The 22,380-nt window shown below is 37.5% G+C and overlaps 2 protein-coding genes across 3 annotated transcripts in view; both read right to left on the reverse strand.

Moving 5' to 3' along the window:
• The window catches only part of suox (sulfite oxidase), an 892,829-nt gene that overhangs the window by 15,557 nt on the left and 854,892 nt on the right, over positions 1 to 22,380 (reverse strand). The window lies entirely within an intron of this gene.
• On the reverse strand, positions 950 to 21,394 carry mcrs1 (microspherule protein 1). 2 transcript variants are annotated; one of them, XM_079843762.1, is made up of 16 exons: positions 21,340 to 21,394; positions 21,206 to 21,235; positions 20,992 to 21,043; positions 20,456 to 20,618; positions 20,239 to 20,377; positions 16,847 to 17,011; positions 15,114 to 15,223; positions 12,885 to 12,993; positions 12,620 to 12,758; positions 12,459 to 12,534; positions 10,073 to 10,101; positions 9,867 to 9,959; positions 9,702 to 9,784; positions 6,485 to 6,572; positions 4,421 to 4,548; positions 950 to 2,008 (listed from the first exon to the last, which is right to left on the reverse strand). In XM_079843762.1, the coding sequence occupies exons 3-16, from the start codon at positions 20,999 to 21,001 to the stop codon at positions 1,922 to 1,924; spliced, it is 1,419 nt and encodes a 472-aa protein (XP_079699888.1). In that variant the 5' UTR covers positions 21,002 to 21,043; positions 21,206 to 21,235; positions 21,340 to 21,394; the 3' UTR covers positions 950 to 1,921. The 2 variants fall into 2 exon arrangements, with proteins under 2 accessions (XP_079699888.1, XP_079699887.1); XM_079843761.1 differs by having other exon boundaries at positions 21,206 to 21,394.

Below are 22,380 nucleotides of genomic sequence, written 5' to 3' on the forward strand. Positions count from 1 at the left end.
GTTTTCTGTTCTTTATCATTATGATTGTTCATTGTAAGAGAACAACCTTGCTTGATTTCCCTAATCTTGTATTTATGTATAAGTTCTGCAATTTAAAAAGAATAAAATAAAAACCAGATGTCTGTGGTTACACTATCAAAAGGCATTGGTATAAGTATATTGGATGTATATATTCTTTTTGCAGGTATACAAACACTATTACCCACAGCAATTGGTAATTTAGCTAATTTTAGTATCACACATTAAGCATGTCCTTTAATTTTCTAGAACAGGGGTTTTCAAACTGGGGTCCGGGGACCCCCAGGGGTCCTCCAGAAGGTTCTAAGGGGTCCCCAGAAATGTTCAGAGAATAAAAAAGCAATAGTTGTTAAAGTCTAACAAACATTGTAACTGTTTCATATCTGAATGTGTCTTGCTGTATACATACTTTCCAGAATTTTTAAATATTATGGATATTTTTCTTACACACACCCATCGATTCACTTCAGAAGGCCTTTATTAACCCCCAGAGCTGTGTGGGGCACTAAAATGATGGATGGATGCACAAATTTTGGGCAGCTATTCACTGCCATTATAAAGCTTGGGAGAGCCAGGACATTTTTTTAATATAACCCTGATTGTATTCGTCTGAAAGTTTGTGAAATGTCATATACACTTAAGATGACTTGAGCGGGAGTCAATTTTTGGGTGAAATATCCCTTTAAATATAGCCAATTCAAGGTTGGAAACCATATGTTTTGTAATGCCACACTTAGGCTACTATTTATCTAACAGTTTTTAATATAATTTAAAAAAAAATTGATTTCAGAAAGGGGGTCCCTCATAAAAGGTTCATCATATTGGGGGTCCTTGGCATCATAAAGTTTGAAAACCCCTGTTCTAGAACATTCCATAGGGGAATGTTAAAAAATGATAATTCCCTTTATAGTTCACTGCCAATTGTTATGCATCTTAAAATCTTTTAATAACATTCTCAAATTGCCTTTGTGTACTGTGAGAGACTTCACTCACAATTTAAGAATATGATTTTTTAAATATGATTTAGTCTTTTATGCTTACCAAGGCTGCATTTATTTAATCAAATACACAGTAAAATGAGCAATAATGTGAATATATTTTAAAATGTAATTTATTCCAGTACTCAAGTTTTCAGTGTCACATAATTCAGAATTTGCTGCTCAAGAAACATTTCTGATTTTTATAAATGTTGAAAACCCTTTTCACAGCATATTAGAATGATTTCTGAAGGATCATGTGACACTGATGCTGGAAATTTAGCTTTGCATCACAGGTTACATTTCATGTTCTTTTAAACATGTTAAAAACTTTAGTTATTTGACCTGTAGGTGGATTCACCAATTGCATTTATAATTAGATTCAGACTTTTTTTATGTACTTTTATGTATTGCAGGTTACTTGTGTCCACGCTGGGCTTGCAACAGTTCATGTCAAGGTCCAAAGTGACGCACGCAAAGTTGTGCTTTCACACAGATGCATCATTAAAACACTTTCCTGTTTTAATCGACCTTCAGGATTATATACACACTAGTTCTGCCTAGGCAGAATATTAGCATACCGTTTTTTATTAGACAAATACAAGGTTACAGAGTTTTTAATTATAAACAAACATAAATGTACAAGTCAAAACACTGAATTGAAAAAGGTTCACTTATACAAATAACAGCAATTATATATCACACACACGCACGCACACACTGGGTCAATGTGCTCTAACAGTCAGTTCTTTCTGTCCAAATGTGCCTTAAATAACAGGCATATAAAATCTCCAAATGATTTTCCTCCGATCTGAACTCCAGATCCAGGCTCAGCTGTTGCGATGAGAGCCCATATAATCTTGTGCTGAAGGTCTTCTGTTTACGACTCTACACAGAGATAAAGATAGGACGGAACGTCTGAATCGTCACGGCTGGTTCATCTTGGCAGCTTCAGCTTTAATGAGAGAGATCAACTCCTGATTGATCAGGAACACAAAGCGAAGACCTGCAATCTGGACAAAAACACAGATGGGCTTTATTGAGCATTGAGTTTATTATGGAATAACAGTATTAGGTTAAGATGATGCTTTTTTAATGGCAACATTTTTAGAGTCAATCACATTATCCTTCCATGAATGGCATTTCAACAGTTAGATGCACATCTTAACCCGATTAAGACAAAGAGCTATGAATCCCTCCAGTTTTTCACAATTGCTGAAAACTAGGAAAAATCGACAACACATCAGGTTTTTTTTGCAATGCTGCACAATACTAGCCTAGAAATATAGACGCACCCTAGCGGCAGCAAATCTAATTTGCATCCAGGGTCGTCTAGCAACTCCGTAGACTTGGGAGCTGGAAAAAACTAATTCTAGTCAGGCCAATCACATCGTGTATAGAGTCGGTGGGCGGGCTTAACATAATGACGGCAGAGTTGCGGCGGTTCTGCGTGAAATCCCTGCTAACAAAGAACGGTTACGGCACTGAAGTCATTCTTAAAAAAGGAAGATGTGTTCTGAGTTTGGCCAACCGGATACGGCAAAAGTTTAATCTATCAACTAGCTCAGCTGCTGGGAAAACGCATGGGACTCAGCCACAACCCGCTTGTGATTGTTGTCACCACTGATAGCGCTCTGGTTGGTTGTAGCGCTATCCTATTGCGTGCAGAGGGAATTTGAAAGACAACCGTTTATCCTGCTCCTCGGATTGAGCCCTGCCAATGGTGTGGCTTGTCAAGCTAGCGCAATACATAATTTCACCGCAAAATATGAACAAAAATTAAAAGATTATAAATTATAATTATCTAAATTGAACAATCATCATCATCTCACACAAGTGCCAAAGACCGGGTGAAGCTCAAATTCCTGGAATTTACCATTACAAAATCAGTCATTTTGGAAAAACAACAGCTGTGAAATCCTGTTGGGACATCCGGACTGCAGAGAGATGTAAGGGATCAGTGCAGATCAGGGTCAGAAATTAACAGGGCTTGGGGCAAAAATGGCAATAATGAACAAAAATTAAATAAAAAGATTCTGACTGTTAATGACAATAAAAGTTTCAGTTTAGAGTCAGCATTACACATAGATCTGCACTAGGGGTGTAACAGATGGTAGTTGATCTCTGATCCATATGGACCAGGCATCCATGGGATTCATGGATTAGTTGCAAAGTTTAACAATCGTAGAGTCAAAGTTTATCATTTGCACATGTTTCTAAGTCTTGCCAAATTAAGTGCAAGAAGAGATGAAAACTCAATTCAGCTCAATTCGAACACCAAATTGACTCCCGTTTTGCGTCTCCTTGCACTTGAACGGAGACATACACACAAAATGATGTTCAAATACCCGTCTCAGCAAGTATTCTTGTAAACAGTCAAATTTGTCTTAAAGGATATATTCCTGATATTTTACTCACCACCCATCTCATCCAAGATGTTCATGTCTTTCTTTCTTCAGTCGAAAAGAAAATAAATTTGAGGAAAACATTCCATGATTTTTCTCCAAACCATTGTCTTCCATGACAACCAAAAGGTTGAAGGTCCAAATCAATGCAGTTTCAAAGGGCTTCAGAGGCTCTGCACCATCCCAAACGAAGAATAGGGTCTTATATAGCAAAACGATTGGTTGCTTTAAAAAAAAAAAAAAAAATCATCTTGCGCTGCGGCCGCCAGTGATTGCGAAATCACGTTGAAAACGTCACACTAGACGTAGGCGAAAGTACCGCCCCAAGTGAACGTACGAGGACGGATACAAACGCCCTTTACCAAAAAACACTCCATCTTCAACTTCAAAATTGTCCGACATCACCGTTTTACCTTTTTTTTGCTAAGGGTGTTTGTATTAGTCTTCGCATGTGCGCTTCGTAAACACGGGGCCGGTACTTCCACCTACGTCTACCGTGACGTTTTCGACGTCATTGCCCGCAGAGCAGCTCAAGATGAGCAATTTAGGTTAAAAAGCATATTCATTTTTAATTTTTTTTAGAAAATGACATTGTTTTGCTAGATAAGACCCTATTCCTCGCCTGGGATGGCGCAGAGCCTCTGAAGCTGCATTGATTTGGGACCTTCAACATTTTGGTTGCCATGGAAGTCAATGGTGTGGAGAAAAATCCTTGAATGACCGTGCTAAAGAGTAAACTTTATAGTGACGTGCACAATGCGTGACTGATGTGTATAACAAACAAGTGGTCAAATATTTTTTTTCTCCCAAATATTATTGCTGCTTCCAAACACACAAGTGTGTATTTTTTCTTTACAAACTATGAATCCTTTTAATAGCACTTCTATTTTATTATAAACACCTGAAACCTGATGCAAAAGTCATTTATATACCAAATGTACAAAACGTGCAGTGTAAATGAGGTAAATCACTATTTTTAACACATTTTTGTGATTCAAATGAAAGCGTGTCCCTCCATACCTCCATCACAGAGTTGTTATTGAGTTTCCACTTGTTTCCAGATAAAACTGGTCGTCCATCAATGTAAATGGGTCTCCGGCCTTCATTAGCGATGAAGAAATCTCCGTTATTTTTCAGTTTAATGATCCCTGGTGTTAGAAAATGAACATTATGTCATTTATTAGTGCTACATAAATCAATGCCACACAAAAGTCCTGGTAATAAAATTTCAAAGCATCAAAATATTTAAAATGACACGAATCGTCTGTAACTATGTTTCCATCCAAAGTTGAAAATTTAACGTATGCGCAAAATGGAAATATCACACAAAACGTCTTGATAAACTGCCGCTAAATATCACTAAGAAATGTAGGAGAAGTAGTTTTCATTTATAATAAATTACTTAATAAACGCATTTCGGAGAAAGATGCCTGCTGTTTGGGAATGCAGTCGTGTAAGAGTTCTGGAAGGTAATTACACTGAACCACTTTGATGTTATGGACCAGTCACATTATTTTTTTGATGCGCATCGAGGAATTTATAGTTTATGTGCATGTTTTCTCATGTAAAAATTGTTTTTTTTGCACATTTTTAGAATTTGTGTGCATCTTGCTGTTTTCATCCAGCAGTTTTTAAATGGGATATCCAAAGACGCGCATAAAAATAGGGGGATGGAAACATTTCTTGTGACATTAAACACTGGCTGAAATGATTACCTGTTCCAATTTAAACTCAAGCTATGGGAAGCGAGGCTTACACATTATTTCAGTGGTTTACTTTAGACACTAATAACTGTAAGTTAATTTAACTCTGCAACTAACTACATGTCAACTAACTCTCAGAGTATTGGTAGACTGTAGTAGACTTAAGTCAGGGTTTGGGTTAGTAGAACAAGTTGAAATGTAGCTGCAAAGGTACTTATAGTTAGTAGAATGCCAGTTGGGAATAGGGATGGGAGGGTATGAAAATTTCATATCATGATTATAGCGACCCAAATGATCACGATTACCATTATCACGCTTTTGTTCAAATGAGATGAAAGTGTTCAAAAAGAACTCATGCACACACTGAAAACATTTCAACAAGTTTTATATGTGAAAATCAACAAACAAAAAATAAAACAAACAGCTCTATGCACTTTTTTTTTAAGCAAGATTCCATTCTGTGGCATTTCCTTCCTAATAATGACCGTTCGTGCTAAACCAACTTTGTGTCCAATTATTTCCCAGACTTTGTTTTGGTATTGAGGTCAAAGTCCGCTATACATTAAAGTCGACTCAGCAGATTTGAAGTGTTTCCTCCTATAGCAGCAACTTTATTTTTGCATGTTCTGCAGAAATAAAGCTAAACGATATAGCTAACCGTTTTAATAAGCATCTTCAATTAAATTTCCCTCAGGACTTTTATAAAAGCCAAAATATGACCACACCTCAGATTTGGGGTGTGAGCCATAAAGGAGGAAATGAGCCATAAAGGAGGAAACCCCTTACTATAAAAACTACTGAATACTGTCGCACCGTATGATCTTTATTCTTGACTCTATTGTTTTGAGTCAGGCTCATGACATTATGACCATTCAGTGATCATAAGGTGATAAAACTTAATAAATTCTTAGTCACTTAATATCATGTCTACATTTATCGATCCAATAAGCAACCCTCAAAATTGTAAACACGAAGTACTGCTGAATAGCCATGCATTGAACATTTCTGATTTACACGCTTAACATGTCTGATCATTTACAAGGATATAGAAACCTTTGGAGTAACAGCATTAAACCTAAACGGGATGCTGTAATGGATAGCCAGTGGCAATGTGACACACGGACGTATGAAGAAAGTGCACCGTTTAATGTATGCTGAAGGGTCACTAAAGTCACTCAGCCAATCAATCACATAATTCCTCTCTTTTAAAAAAAGTGTTTTTATAATAGTTTAGTGTATAAGTTGTATAATTTTAGTTATGCAAAGCTACTTTTAGCGTGATATTTAGCATCCAGGAGCAGGACTGAACACATACAGACAAATGAAAGCACTGTGCAGTTCAAATATGAATGACATGAATAATGCTGTTGAACTGTCCAACCTTGTTTTCTGGAGATCTTCCATGCAGGTCCCTCCAAAGACAGATCTACGTCTATCTGCTTGTCTTTAGTAGCACGACCCAGTGTGATCTGAAACATGTCAAAAGAGTTTGTTACTGGTCAATTGTGGGTCGAACTGTTCCTTTAAAAACACCTCACACTGCATTAGGTGACTAAATAAAGCAAGTCACTTTAAAAAAGATAGCACAAACTAGAGCTGCACACAACATATCGAAATTTTCTAAATATCGCAAAAGTACATATCGTGATATGCATATCGCAATGGCACGCAATATCTGAATGATTTTAATAGGCTACTTCAACATTGTGAAAAGTTTACGTTTTAGGTTGACGCATATAGAAGCAAAGTTAAAAAGAGTTATTAAACGCAATAACTTGCGAAAAACAACTTGTAGTCTCGCGCTGTCTGCTGTCTGACACACACACTGAAATGTGTGCACAAGACGCCTCTACACACTCAAACTGTCAAATACACACACAGTTATGTCAAAATGGTTGTCTTGACGAGTATTCATGTAAACACAGTCGGTTATACTTTTAGTGACGATTTTAGTAACAATATCAGTGCATTAGGTCTTAAACTGACAGCCTGCTAATACAGTAAACCTGCCGCTGTCTGTCAAACAACAAAAGAGAAAATCACTCAGTGCTCTTGGCTGAATAAACTTTGTAGCTTTTTATGTATAAGTGTATATTTAATTCATGTGAAGACTACCGTTTTTAGTTCTTATTTTTAATAAAGATAAATTAAAATAACAAAAAAAAATCATCCACCCCTAGTCCAGGTGTCTTTGTTTTCCTGGATGTTCTTGATGTTAAGTTTTAGGCTGATAGAACTATATATTACCAAGTCAAAGAGTTCTTGGTATTGGCATTACATTTTTTGTTTGTTTACTTTGATGTTAAAATTATATTGTCAGATTTGTGACATTCATTTTTGCTAAAACACTGCTGGTCACTTTCAGAAGTTGTCTCCAGAAAGAATGTGAGACACATAAATGGTATCATTCTCAGTTTTTAAATATATATAATTTAAATAGATTTTACACAGTACATTTACTTAAAGGATTAGTTCATTTTCAAATAAACTTTTGCTTATAATTTACTCACCCCCTTGTCATCCAAGATATCCATGCCTTTCTGTCTTCAGTCGAAAAGAAATTAAGATTTTTGATGAAAAGATTTCAGGATATTTCTCCATATAATGGAAGTCAATAGACCCCAAACGGTTCAAGGTCCAAATGAGAGGTTCAGTACAGCTTCAAAAGGGCTTTAAACCACATCAAACGGTACCAGACGATCAATAAGGGTCTTATCTACGAAACGATCTGTCATTTTTTTTTTAAATAAATAAAGTTTAAGTTTTATAAGCACAAATGCTCGCCTTGCTCTGTTCAACGATGCGCACTCGTGACGTCACGTAAAACGCAATTACGTTGAAAAGGTCATGCTAGACGCAGGTGCAAAGACGTTTGAATATGTGGATACGGTCCTCCATCCGCTCATTTGTAAACACTACTGACTCAGTACTTCCGCCTGCGTCTAGCGTGACCTTTTCAACGTAATTGCGTTTTACGGGACGTCACGAGTGCGCATCACTGAACAGAGCAAGGCGAGCATTTGTGCGTATAAAACTTAAAACTTTATTTATTTAAAAAAAAATGCCAGATCGTTTCGCTAGATAAGACCCTTATTGATCGTCTGGTACCGTTTGATGTGGTTTAAAGCCCTTTTGAAGCTGTACTGAACCTCTCATTTGGACCTTGAACCGTTTGGGGTCTATTGACTTCCATTATATGGAGAAATATCCTTTTTCTTTTCGGCTGAAGACAGAAAGACATGGATATCTTGGATGACAAGGGGGTGAGTAAATTATAAAGTTTATTTGAAAGCGAACTAATCCTTTAAAGCAATATCGCATAGCATATTGAATATCGCATTATTTAACAAGGTATTGCATATCGCATTTTTCTTCAATATCGCACAGCCCCTATGACAACCTGCTTGCACAGAGAGCGTGCTGGGGACTATTTTCAGGCGCTGTGTAATATCATTGTGCCGCTGCACTCATGGTACGGCAGCAAAGTTCCTTGATTATTACGCAGGAATGAGAGTATAGTTCTCAGAAAATCACAACTTTTCATTTTCCGTCGGTCTTAGTACACAACGTAACTACAGAAGAGTCAAGTTTTAAATAGGAAAAATATCGAAACTCTTTGGTCATAACTCTAGGGGAGTTGGAAAAGGAGCCTTTTTTCAAAAATAGTGGCGTGTTGCTTTAACGCTAACGATTAATTGATCGCTATTTTAAAGGGTTACTTCAGTGATTTAGCATTAAGCTTTGTATTTAAACTGGGTCATTTATGCAGTAGAAATGTTTTTTAATTATTTTTGAATTTGGTGCCTTCTAGACTGAGAAAAGACAGAAAATGTATTTTTGTCTCATGTGGATGAAAGACAACAACTCCCAGAATGCACTTGCTTCGCTGCCCTACGAGGCCACTCCCTACACCGTCGTTTTGATCTTCATAGTAATACAATCATTTCGTTCAGTTAGAGAATAAACACTACAATTAAAAACTGAACGTGTATTTTCAATAAAGTGTGAGTGAGCCGAACGAAAGTCACGGGACAGACGCAGCAGGATCAGATTTCATTCATCACGAAGCGCTGAGGTAATGTTAAGCGGCAGTCTGGCACGTTTTCAGATCGCATATGGAAGCTAAACTATCACAGGAATTCATTGAAAAGTTGAAACACTCACTTTACTCTGCACCGCAATCTGTTATGATTGTCCGTGTGGCCGTCTGTGTCTTACATTCTGTGAGTGAGATCTCTCCCATATGGGCGGGTTGAAAACATGCAGAACTAGCTCCTTCTACTGGCTGTAGTTTTTAGCCTCTGGCCCAAAAAATCCTCAAATGGCGCAAAATTACGATATTTGCGTCATCTGAGGATTTTTTCCAGAAATAAAATGCATAATTATCTCGTCTCAGGGGGATATGAGGGGGGAAAGTATCATAATTCATATATACTACAGGGTTTCTACTGATACAAAGCCTAATGCTAAATCACTGAAGTAACCCTTTAAACAACGATCGATCATGAGTTGTAATTTGTCTAAATTAACATCCCTAATTCATACACACTTATAATGTCTAAGCACAATATTCCAGTGTATAGCAAATGGTCACTGACCTCTCTAGATCTCATCAGATATCTGACCATTCGTCCACGTAAAGCTGCCAGCGTCTGATTATCAAAGTCTGGTGAATTCATGCCTGCAATAATTAAATCACACAATCACGCAAGTGATCACATTCATCTCATAACCATACTTGAAGACAACGTCACAAAACTGACCTGTGATACTGTCCACTAACACCTGCCAACGAGGGAGTTCCTGCTCCAGCTGTCTGATCTCACGCTTCTGATGTCTGTCTGCGATCATCAGCTCTACAGGAAGCGCAACACAACATGTCAGAGACAGCCACAGGAGAGAGCATTAAAAAAAAATAACTATAATGAAACACATTAAAAACAACAAGAGACTGTATGAAATAACTCACCATGCTCCAGGACTTCATCTCTGCTGTCCCTGATGAACATAATAAAATGATCATAACCAGAGAGTCACACATGATAATCACAAAAGGCTGTAAGGCCGTGCAAGCAACACATTATAAATCAGAATATAGAGTCCTGCAGGGATGACATTTTTTTGCAGGCCAAAATCTTGCATTTTAGCACTTCCAGTTCCATCGTTTTGAAGTCAATAGGTTTTTGGTAGAGCTGGGTATCTATTCAGATGTTCCAATTCGATTTGATTTCGATTTTCAAGCTCTCAATTTGATTTGATTTCGAATTTTCGATTCGATTTTGATTCCATTTTTGATTTTCGATTCGATTTCGATTTGACTCAATGAATATAGATTTAATACAAATCCTATATCTATAAAAATGAAAAGTTAAGTTTACAAATGGTTAATTAATATAAAGAAATAAAATCCACTTACCTGTATATTAAACAGTTTATATTTTAGGAACACTTGGTTGATAGTTCAACCAAAAATAAAACTTCTGTCATCATTTATGAATGTATTCATGTATGAATTTCTTTCTTCTGGTGAACACAAAAGACGATATTTTGAAGAATATGGGTAATGAATGAATGACTTGCTCTCTGTTGTAACATCACGCAAGGCAAATAAGTGGGTGACATCTAGTGAGTTAGACAAGTAATAAGATTAACGTTAATTTTATGTTCAATGTTTGCGGAAATAAATATGAGAAAAAAAAATTGTTTCGTGTCCTTTGAGAATCGACCACATTTTCAAAAACCAATTAATAGAAAAATCGGTAACACTTTACAATATAAGGTTTCATTAGTTAACATTAGTTAATGTATTAACTAACATGATCTAACCATGAGAAATACATTTGTTACTGTATTAGTTAATCTTTGTTAACGTTAGTTAATATAAATACAGCTATTCATGGTTTGTTCATGTTAGTTCACAGTGCATTAACGAATGTTAACAAGATTTTAATAATGCAACAAAGACTAATACAATCTAATTCATTATTAGTTCATGTTAACTTATGTAGTTAACTAATGTTAGCTATTGAAACCTTATTGTAAAGTGTTACCAAAAAAGTTTAGTTTTTGGTTAAAGCTGCACTATGTAACTTTTCCGTCCACTAGAGGTCACCTATTCAAAACAAAGGCGTAGTTTGATGACGCCAAGTTTGAGCGCAGAATCTTGGGACATGTGGTCTTCACCTCACAGCCGGTGGAAAAGAATCGGCATAGGACTCGGGCAGAAATCATGTTCATGGATGCGATTATTAACGTTACTGTAGTATGAAGCAGAGCAGGGCCGAGTGTTAATAAGAAGAGCGCAACACAAGCCTCGGGAGCAGCGGGACCTTTATTATGGCAGTCGCTTTTCCGGTCATGAGTATGAGGTAACGCAGCTCTGTTTATCATATGAGATCCATTTGAGTGCGTTGAAAATGATGTTGGCGTTAATCTGTGGGTTCTCTCGGCGGCTGCTATGACACTTGTTCACACTGCAGTGAGAGTAAAGCGTTTCTGCTAAATAAAACCGGAAACCGAGGGTAACGCAGATATGACGCAATCGACAGGCGACTCCCTCACACGTCCCGTTCCTTGGTTAAAATAGCAATTTCTCACGATTTACAAATAGTTGTAAACATTTGGGATATTGTAAGTACTCAACTGAACAAAATATATAACACTGGCCTAGTGGTTTTTGGATATTTTACTGAAAAAATTGTACATAGTGCACCTTTAAATGCCTGAAATAAGGTCTGTGGTGAACACAAGCTCAAGATTTTTCTACCAAATAAAACACATCAGTAATACCCTTTTTGTGATTTGTTTTTAAAGCTTTTGCTTGCCTTCAAAAAAATTAAACACCAAACCAAACTGGTAAACTCATCTACACAACTAGTCCACTTTTACATCCTCACCGTTTTTAAAATCATACTCTAACCAACTATTTTATAATTTTATTACCCAAACTTTAAGGGAAAATGTTTTAAATGAAGAGTTGTCGGAAGCTTAGTGAGGTGTCGTTGAAGTCATGCGACCGTATAGTAGTTCGCTTATAGCCTACATTTAGATTTTTACTTCTGCTGATTGTATTTTGGCTTCAAAACTCAAGTTGTGTTCATTTGAAGATTAGGGCTGCAACTAACAATTATTTGACACCGCAAACACAGTACATTAAAAAATGTGCTTTCTCACGGCTTTCTAGTGGCTGATGTGACATTTTGAACAGTGTGCTGCAGCATAACAAAATCTAAAAATGGCAAACTTCGCTTCATTTTTAAAAGTTAATTTGCACCTTGGAGGAATAAGTGAATGTGAAGTATTATTTGTCAGTGAACTCATAACACATAATGGTGTAGTGAAAACGGTTGACTTACTTGAGTTTGGCATCATCGACCACCTGCTCTGCATCAGAGAAGTTCAGCACTTGCTCTCCTTTAGGCAGAGGTTGAACTATAAACAAATCAGATGAAAATAAATGACAGCCATCAGCACAAGCAGGGCCATCAGACTGCAGTGACATATGACAGCATCTCACCGCTCTGATCCTCCAGTAAATAATACTGCTTCAGCAGCTGCCAGTGGACCAGCAGATTCTTAGCAGTGCGTGATGGGTAAAACACATTTGGGTGCTTGTTCAGCAAATCCTGAAAAACCTCCAGCTTAGGCTGACTGCTCTACTCACAAACATGAGGCAAGAATCAATTAAATATGAAGTAAACAGAACAGAAGAGATGCATTTAACACAATAATTGCTATATCATTAAATGCATGTGATTAAAATGCTGATGCCGTTTGCTCACAGAAGTGATCTTGGCGAGCAGGGCTTCCTCCACCTGGCTGAAGAGAGCTTTACTCTGAATAGCAGCGATCGCCTCTGGATGCAGCTGTCTCATGGCCTGCCACGCCAACCTGAGGAACATACAAAACCCTTACAAAACGGACATTCGGATTATATATATATATAAAAAGAAAAAAAGAAAGGGTAAAACATTTACTAATCCTCATATCATTCCAAACCCTTCCAGACAACAAAACCTGAGGACTGTTTTACATGCAAAGCAGCAAAGACTGGAGGGGAAATTCATCTGTGTATGATCTAATGACTCTTTTCAGCAACATACATCTGGGTTTTAATTTTAATATTACTTAACCACCTACTTTGTCTGTCTCTCATTTGAAAATATAATTTTTTATATCTGCCACCATCCTTATATGTGTATTATAAATGTTAATATATATATATATTTATACATACATACATACATACATACGCACGCACGCACGCACGCACGCACGCACGCACGCACGCGTATATGGAAACTTGCCTTTTGTTCACATATTTTAGTTTTTCTTCTTTTGAGAGGTCATTCAAAATTTGTGACTTGGGACATAAACAGACAGGCCCGTGCAGTTTTTCCCTCCATGTATCAGAGCCAGTCACAGGACTGAAAACTATGAATTTGCCCGGAGCTGTTGAAAAACATTTACGACACTCCCATAGACTTCCATAGGAACTGAGGAATGCGGAAGTAATGCGTGTCATGGAGCGAGCAATAGTTCCAAACAGCCAATAGTTCCAGCATTGAATCCCATTCATTTCAGTGTGTCTCAAGCACACTCGCTGGCAAATTGATGAAATTACTGCATATTTTGAGATTTTATGGCATTAGTTGACCTCTCAGGAATATTAATAGAAGTGGTATTTTATGAAGCCCGTTAGAGTTAATGTTTATTGTTATATAATGGATTGTTAGACTCTAACTGCAGTTAGATAACGTGAGCAGCACTGCAACAGCTACTATATCCAGATGCTATTGGTCATATTAACAGTTTTTTTTTAGTCTCTCTGAGATCTTTCTGTCGAATGAGTTCCTATGAAATCAGCATCTAGCGACTGTATATAAAGAGTTGAATTAAATTGGTTGCCCTGTTTTTTTTAAACACTATTTAAAACTTCTTTCTTGGGTTAAATTCTGTATATGCTAGCATCATTAATTTATATTCACCTGTTGTGTATGCTTATGTGAGTATCATAAGATAACATTAGGATGTTAACAACATTAAAATGATAAAAGAAATGACCACTAGAACCAGTAGATGGCGGAAGAGGAACACTTATTGGCTCATTAGGCATTTCCACTCCCTAACATTTTCTCTCATGTTTTGCTATTGAATTAATTTTGATAGATTATCAAATCTCTATTATAACATTAAATTGTCTATTTTGGTCACTTTCTTTGCACTGAAGTGTTAAATATATAGGCTAATCGTAGGGAAAACAAAGTCTCACGGTCTCATGAAAAACTAAATCTTCTGACTAAACTTGCACAAAAATTAATTCAGTGTTTTGAAAAACTTGTTTTGATCGATACTGAGAGGATTCTCATTCCCGGTAAATTAGACATATATGATTGGTCATTATTTTCAACAGAAATGCCCATGATTGGCTATAATACTCTAAGCTGTGAAAACATGCACTCATGTGACCCAAATTTGAAATTCTTCAAACCAGATCACTCATGAAAAACATTAAAGTTGTCTCTTCTTTATCTCTCTCCGGAAAAAAATGCTAATTTAAAGCCTAGTCAATGCACATATTGTGTTAATATTTATCAGAAATTGCTGCAAATATAGTGAAACTGCTGTTTAACTATTGAGAGCTCTATGAACCATGTGACCGCGTGGCAGCGAGATCAAAGCGTGTCGCAACTCTGTTTTTCTATGGCTCTGAATTGGCCAATGCAATAATGAAGAAAAAAAAAACGCTCAGAAGTTCTCCGTTTCACATGCAAAGACAGGATAGCCTCAAAGAACTCCGTATGTAGGATAATAGGTATAACTTTTCTGATACTCATATGAAATGAATGTGGAAAATATTCTTGAAATGTTGTTTTGTGGAAGCAACAAGTCATTACGCTTCAGAACAACATGAGGTTGATGACAGTTGAAATAACTTTTTAGTTTGAACCTTCAATGTTTGAAACAGGGCCTATAGCTATATAAGAACGATGCTTTGGTCAAAAACTCACTTTGATATGACAGGGTCATACAGCAGAGCGTACCAGCGCTCCTGAATCTCCCGCAGTGTGAAGCGACAGCTGAATTTCACCCCCAGATGAACTGACGTGAGATCTGTAGTCTGAATATAAATGCACATGTACTTCAGTTCAAGGGATAGTTCACACAAAAATGAAAATGACCCCATGATTTACTCACCCTCAAGTCTTTTTTCAGCCAAACACAATTGGAGTTATGTTAAAAAATGTCCTGGCTCTTCCAAGCTTTATAATGGCAGTGAATGGGGGTCCTGATTTTGAAAAAAGGGCACCTATCCATCATAAAAGTAATCCATATGACTCCAGGGGGTTAATAAAGGCTTCTGAAGAAAAGCGATGTTTTTTTTAAAGAAAAGTATCCAAATTTCAAACTTAATAAACTAAAATAACTCGCTTCCGGCAGACGGCCTGCGCAAGTCGGCTTGTGCCAAATGGTTAACCCCTGACACGATGTATGACATAGGAGTAGCGTAACGCCTGTAACTGATCCGCGGCTGTATACCACAAACAGCATTTATTCATTCTTTTTATTTCAAATCCATAAGTTGTTAGGCTAGTGAACATGGCTTGTCATCATAACACTCTTTCACGTTTAAACGCACTACATCTAAACAACGTTTTATTAAATTCCTTTATTCCAATTCCTTTATATTTATATAGCCTAGTACTTTAAATTTATATATTATGTTGCTCATACAACGCAAGTGGCAAAACATTTAAACAAGTTATAGCCACTGTTAAAATCACAAACATTTTAAATTAAAACTAACAATAGACAAAAAAATCTTGTATTTTATGTAATAAATCTTTTTTTACAAGAAATCCTGCCGGTCATAAAGAACTTTGTTTTTCTACCCCCAAGAAAGGAGAAAGATGTTTCCTTGTTTAGCTTTACCTTGCTTTACCCGAGGCAAAATAGCCATGTGATGACTTTGAAACAGAGTAGAATTATAAATTATACTAAAATTATATGGATCTGTGGTGAAATTACTTGATTTTCACGTCAATACATGTTTATTTTAATGCAAACAATGCACTGTCACTTTAATTCAGCGTTTCCAGCACAGCAAAAAATAGACTCGGTGCGGAAACTATCGCAGCACTGCTGCAGACGCACCGCTCCTGGAACGTACTACCGGACCGCGTCCGCGCGCACGGAAAAAAATGCGCACTACAAACGGTATATGTGTGAAACAGGCGTAAGCTTGACGCCTCTTGCGGTTCAAACAACCGCGGTTCCTCTGACATTTCACTCTAAAGTCCCAGTGAACCGGATGTTACTTCAAAATTGTGTGTTGTTTTGTTTTGCTCTATCCTCTGCGCTTCCGTGTTCATCAATACGTCACATGTCAGGTCAGGGGTCACTCTTACGCCGCAAATCGACTTCACTTCAGACGGCCTTTATTAACCCTCCGGAGCTGTGTGGAGTATGTCTATAATGGATGGATGCACTTTTTTGGGCTTTAAAATCTCAATCCCCATTCACTGTCATTATAAAGCTTGGATTAGCCAGGACATTTTTAATATAGAACTCTGATTGTATTCGTCTGAAAGAAGAATGTCATATACACCTAGGACGAGGACTTGAGGGTGAGTAAATCATGGGTAAATCATTCATTTTTGTGTGAATTATTCCTTTCAGTTAATGTCAGCAGCATATCTCTGAACTATTCAGCTTTTAAAAGCACTCAAATCTGACAGCTGACCTGTAGGACTGCATTGATGAGCAGCAGGTCATCCGTGGGTTTCCAGCGGCCCAGGTCTTTGGTTATCTGTAACGGCTGCTTGTTTTTCTTCATTCGTTTGGACATTGATGAAGGAGTGATCACCATGGTAAGAGGAGGCGTCAGAGCACTACCGGACTTTAAACCCTACCGTTCAGAGAGAACAAAAAACAAAACAAATCAAAGCACATTCAATGAAAATGCATTTTTATCACAGACACTAAACAATTCCTTAAGAATTGAGAAAAGCACAATCATTTCTGACTCAGTAACACAAGAGACACTACTGCAGCTATGCAAGATATTTGTTATGATTGAAATGTTACCTCTTCCATATACATGAAACATTCACATGAAATGCTCGCATGGGCGCACAACACACAACCATGCCTTGAATATTCACAAATATTCACTCTCACACACTTCCACTACGGCTCAGAAGTTTGGAATCAGTTTTTGAAACTGTGATCACACTGAAGTCTGGAGTAATGATGCTGAAGATTCAAAGGGATGAATTACATTTGAAAATATATTAAATAATTTAATTTGTAATAATATTTTTACTATTTTTCTCAAACACATTAGTATGTATTCCAAACATCTGACTGGTAGTGATTAACTCACTGTTTTTACCTCTCTCTCTCTCTCTCACGCTCACCCATTTTCAGTGGTCAATTATACAGTTTAGTGATGCTTGACCAGACAAAATTATGCCACAATCAAATATTCCACAGAGTTGTGTAATGAAATACAGGGCCCTATCACACACCCGGCGCAATGCGAAGCAAGTGTTTTTTGCTCGTTTCAGCCCGACGCATTATCATTTCACGTCCAGCGCCACGTTGTTTAAATAGCAAATGCACCTGCGCCCATCTGATCACCCATGGCAGGGTTTTTCCTGGGTCAAAAATGGTCTTCGGTGGTGGCTGACAGACATGGTCATCCATACACACATACACACACGCACAGTAAAAAAGTACCCTACCCCCGTGATCTGCAAGCGCAATACTGACAATAAATTTTAAATAAACTCAAAGATAGTTCGCAATTTTTGCTTATCTTCTTTTGATACCTTGATGTTTGTTTTTGTTCCTTATTTTTACACTATTTACAGATAATTGTTTTGGTATATAATCATATCAATATTAAAAAGTAGTATTAAAAAAATGAACAAATAGCCTAATTTTCTGCCATATACAATTTCATCAGCTAGCTAATAACCACTTTGTTCTGGGTTCACCTCACTCCAGTCTAAACTAGATAATTTTAGGCTATTTATTTTACTACACATTGTGAACATAAATAAGCTGAAAGACTGTGGATAATTCAAACTAACTCTTACACCCACTCTTGCTAAATTGGGAAAGCACACTTGTGTTCTCATTTAAGATGTGTTCAGAGTAAATTATTAAACTGATTTGTGAGTTCAGTGTTGGACAGATCAGTTGTTCTAACCAGTCGTTAAAATTATTTGGTTCTAAGGAGTCATCAGGTCACGAATCGGACATTAGCAGACGCAGTGTTTCCCAACCTTTTTTCGGTCATGGCACCCTTTGAAAATGTTCTCCATTTTGTGGCACCCCCTCGCATACGTTACGCTTCAGTATTTGCTATGTTCAGGGAAAAAAGGACTACTGTCAAATAAAAGTAAAGAACATAAGAACAAATGATTTAAATACAAGCAGCAGCACAAATAAATACTATTGAGCAAAGATACTAATAAAATAATCTATGCTTTTCAGGTTTTTCAGGTACGTCTAACATTAGTTTTCAGGTACAGAAAATGATAAAATGTAAAATTTGACTGTATAAATTAAAGATTAATCCTATTAAACTTACAAAAGCTATTCAATCAAGAGCAGTGAGTGATGTCCTTGTCTTTTGTTGTTTGACATTAAACAGACAGCAGTAAAGGTTACTGCCCCTTTAAGACCTAATGCTCGGCCTGATATGCCTCGTCTTTCTCGACTATTAAGTTTACTTAAGGCATATACAGACTATGTCTGCTAGAATACTCATCAAGATGCACATGTTGACATACTTTTGTGTGAGTTTGTCCGTTCAAGAGCAAGACTTGAAAGAGAACTCAATATTTGCGCGCTGTGAGACGTGTGCGCGCTTTCGGATGAGTGCACAGAGACAGATTTTCTCACAGCGCACGCGCCTTCTCATTCGCGTCTTCTGGCACGACACCCGGGTGATGACGGTGAAAACGACTGGTCATACGGCAGCACTCGCATGCATTGAACAAAGTTTACAAAGAGAGAATCATTTGAAAAAAAATAAAAAGGACTTTTACACGGCACCCCGGTTGGGAAACACTGCTCTACTACATCGAACATTCATAAATCACAATAACTGATCAAATAAGGCTTTGGCGGGACAAAAATTTGTTTTGGCGGCCGCCAAAAAAATTTCGATGTAGGAAAAACCCTGCCATGGGCGTCTGGTCTGAAAACCAGGTGTGTTCAGGCGCCTTGTTGGTGCGTTGCCATTTTGAGGAACTGAAAACGATTGCGCCATTGACCAACAAAAACCTGCTTTAAAGTCAATAGCGCAGTATTTTTGGTGTTCTTTAAAGGGCGTGTTAGTAATATGCACCTATAGGCAAGTGCACAACATGCGTACGCTATGTTAATTACACACACACAGTGACGCGCAGCAGCACACAAACATTTTTATATATTAAAAACAAAAGGATTCCTCTCTGGAGAAGCGTTCAGTCTTTCCACTCACAAATTCCAGCATGTAAATAGCGAATCCGGCATTGGTGAAATCAAAACTGGCTTTTAAAGGGAATGGGAGATGAGACTCTGACTGGTTTGTTGCACGTCACGCCCAAAACACACCCATGACTCATTAAGAGACTAGGGACAACCTAGTGCACGCTGACAGTTTTTTACGTTGTTAAAGGGTTAGTTCAACCAAAAATGAAAATTAGCCCATGGTTTATTCACCCTCAAGCCATCCTAGGTGTATATGACATTCTTCTTTCAGACGAATAAAATCAGAGTTATATTAATAATGTCCTGGCTCTTCTGACGACATTGCACACCTGTTACGCTCGTCAGACGAACAGGACGCAGTTCAAAAACAGAGCAACAGCCACTGCCATTATAAAGCTTGGAAGAGCCAGGACATTTTTAATATAACTCTGATTGTATTCGTCTGAAAGAAGAATGTCATATACACCTAGGATGACTTTAGGGTGAGAACATCATGGGATAATTTTCATTTTTGGGTGAACAAACCCTTTAAACTAGCAAAAGTGGATTCGGACACGCCCTAAGTGCACCTGAGCTTCATACTATGCATTAAAGCACTATATGACTTATGCAGATGGTTAAAATAGGGCCCACAGTTCCCTTCATTACCTTCTTCTTGTCACTGGATGCGAGGTCACTCCCAGGGCATCTGATTGGCTCAATGACTGGCTGACCTTTGACCCGACTGGTAGATTTCGCAAGGCTACTCTCAACCAGTTCATCATCAAACTTCTTTCTCTTTATTGATCTACAATATAATGACAAGACACCTTTGATTTACAATGACATGTAAAGTAGCACAGTGAAGCAGACGAGCACTCTTCACCTGGAGGAGCTCCTGCGCTTGGGAATCATTCCCGCTCCACTGAAGGCCTGAGCGGCGGTTCTCTTCACAGCAGTGGCCTCCTCGTCCTCAGACCTGCTCTGTGAAACCATCGGCCCGACTGACGCTCCTGCACCCACAGCAGAGGGGACGCCCGCCTTTACGTCTACAACACATCAAATTGTCAAACAGAACGCACAAAGGTGATGATAGCAATTATTCTACACATCCGGTCAGCTTTTCAATACTTTACCACACCCCTCATATTTTTTTGTAATCTAATTTTAAAAAAAAAAATTTATTCTAGACTTATTCACAAACCTGCTGCCACTCCCCAGAGCCCTGTTTAAACCCCCTGACATAGATCACAGAAAATATATGAAATTGCTAGCAAAATACCGTCCTGTACTATAGCAGTATTACTCTAGTAATAGATCCAGAGCGTTGTCTGCCTAACTGTATCTATTATTGATCCAAAAGCTCACTCTTATAACATATAGTGTTGATCTTCTGTTAATATCATGTTCATGTTGTCTTACCTTTCTCCATGATCAGCTGATTAACACTCAGAAACCCGCTGAATCATGAATACTGAAAACAGACAGAGAAGAATATGAACACAGACCTACACTATTGTGTGATATTATCATTTAGTTGCTTTGTAAGCTCTAACAGCGACAAGGGTATCAACCATGACACCAAAACAACACATTTAGATATTCAAATGGATAATTCAGGAGATGTATGATTTACCTTTAGAATGAGTATCGCTGCGCTGTGACACTGAATAATATAATACAAAATATACATAAACAACATGCAAATATTACGCAATATGTTATTCTTATATTTGATAAACAAAAATTAAGCAACGAGGCTAAGCTAACCGGAGGCTTCTGTGGAGTTTGGAGCGTTTCCGGGTTAGACCGGAAATGTCGTTCCGCAAGCTCTGTCGAAAGCGGTCGAAAGTAACCAAACAACATACTACTTCTGTCTAATGTTTATAATTTTTGTTATTGTTGTTAAATTCTTTTTTTTTTTTTTGAAGTGTGACTATTTGCTCTTATACATGTTCAATAAAAAAAATAAAAAATAAAATAAAAGTAACCAAACAACGGCCGTTTCTCGACGACTTCTGACTTGCGTCCTTGGTAGTTCAGACTTGCAAATTCGACTCGGGAGAACGAACTCCAGGGGCCTGTTTCAGAAAGGAGGTTAAGTGAAAACTCTGAGTAGGTTAACCCTGAAATAAGGGAAACTCTGGGTTTTCTGTTTCAGAATGGGAGGTATGTCAAACCCGAGAAAGCAGGGTAAGTCAAGCCCGTTTCTAAAAGAGAGGTAACTTATACTCAGAGTCAGTTACCAGGGTAACTTACTCTGTGAACCTAACCTGGTCAGGACTCAGGAGCAGGTTTTCTTTGGTAAACCCAGAGTTTCTTTCAGTCTCCTCCCCTTTTTTAAAGTGCCAGCTGTGTTTAAATAGTTTATTCATTCATTCAAACGCCACAAATGCTTTTTTTACTGAGTATTTTGGTCGTATTTCAAGTACAAATATCAACAAATTATAAATGTAATCTAAATCTAAAGTAAGCAAAGTTTACTTAAAACAAATTAAATTATCTGCCACTTGACAAAAGTATATAATGAGAAAAGCATTCTTTGCAGTGGAGGTACATTAATTCATTGCTTATATTTTCATCATGGGGACACTGTCAAAGTGACAAAAATGGCATGTCCTTTTATACAGGAAGGATCCTGACGTTCACTTGATTAACCTCTAGAAGTATTAAACCTGATAACTAGAATTTCCTTTAGGATTTCCAGTGGTTGGACGCATTGATGACACTCATATTCCCATCATCACACTTTCTGAAAACGGATTACTGTATGGGATGGAAGGATGCTGCCAGATGGTAGTACAAGATATA

The sequence above is a fragment of the Gobio gobio genome (genome assembly GCF_949357685.1).
Source record: "Gobio gobio genome assembly, chromosome: 19".
NCBI lineage: Eukaryota > Metazoa > Chordata > Actinopteri > Cypriniformes > Gobionidae > Gobio > Gobio gobio.

Bases quoted from the DNA above. Each gene is read 5' to 3' on its own strand.
- mcrs1 (XM_079843762.1), bottom strand. The intron at 9,960-10,072 runs GTGAGTTATTTC...CGCTTCCTGTAG, and splicing joins AGATGAAGTCCTGGAGCATG to AGCTGATGATCGCAGACAGA. The intron at 2,009-4,420 runs GTATGGAGGGAC...GTTTTTGTCCAG, and splicing joins ATAACAACTCTGTGATGGAG to ATTGCAGGTCTTCGCTTTGT.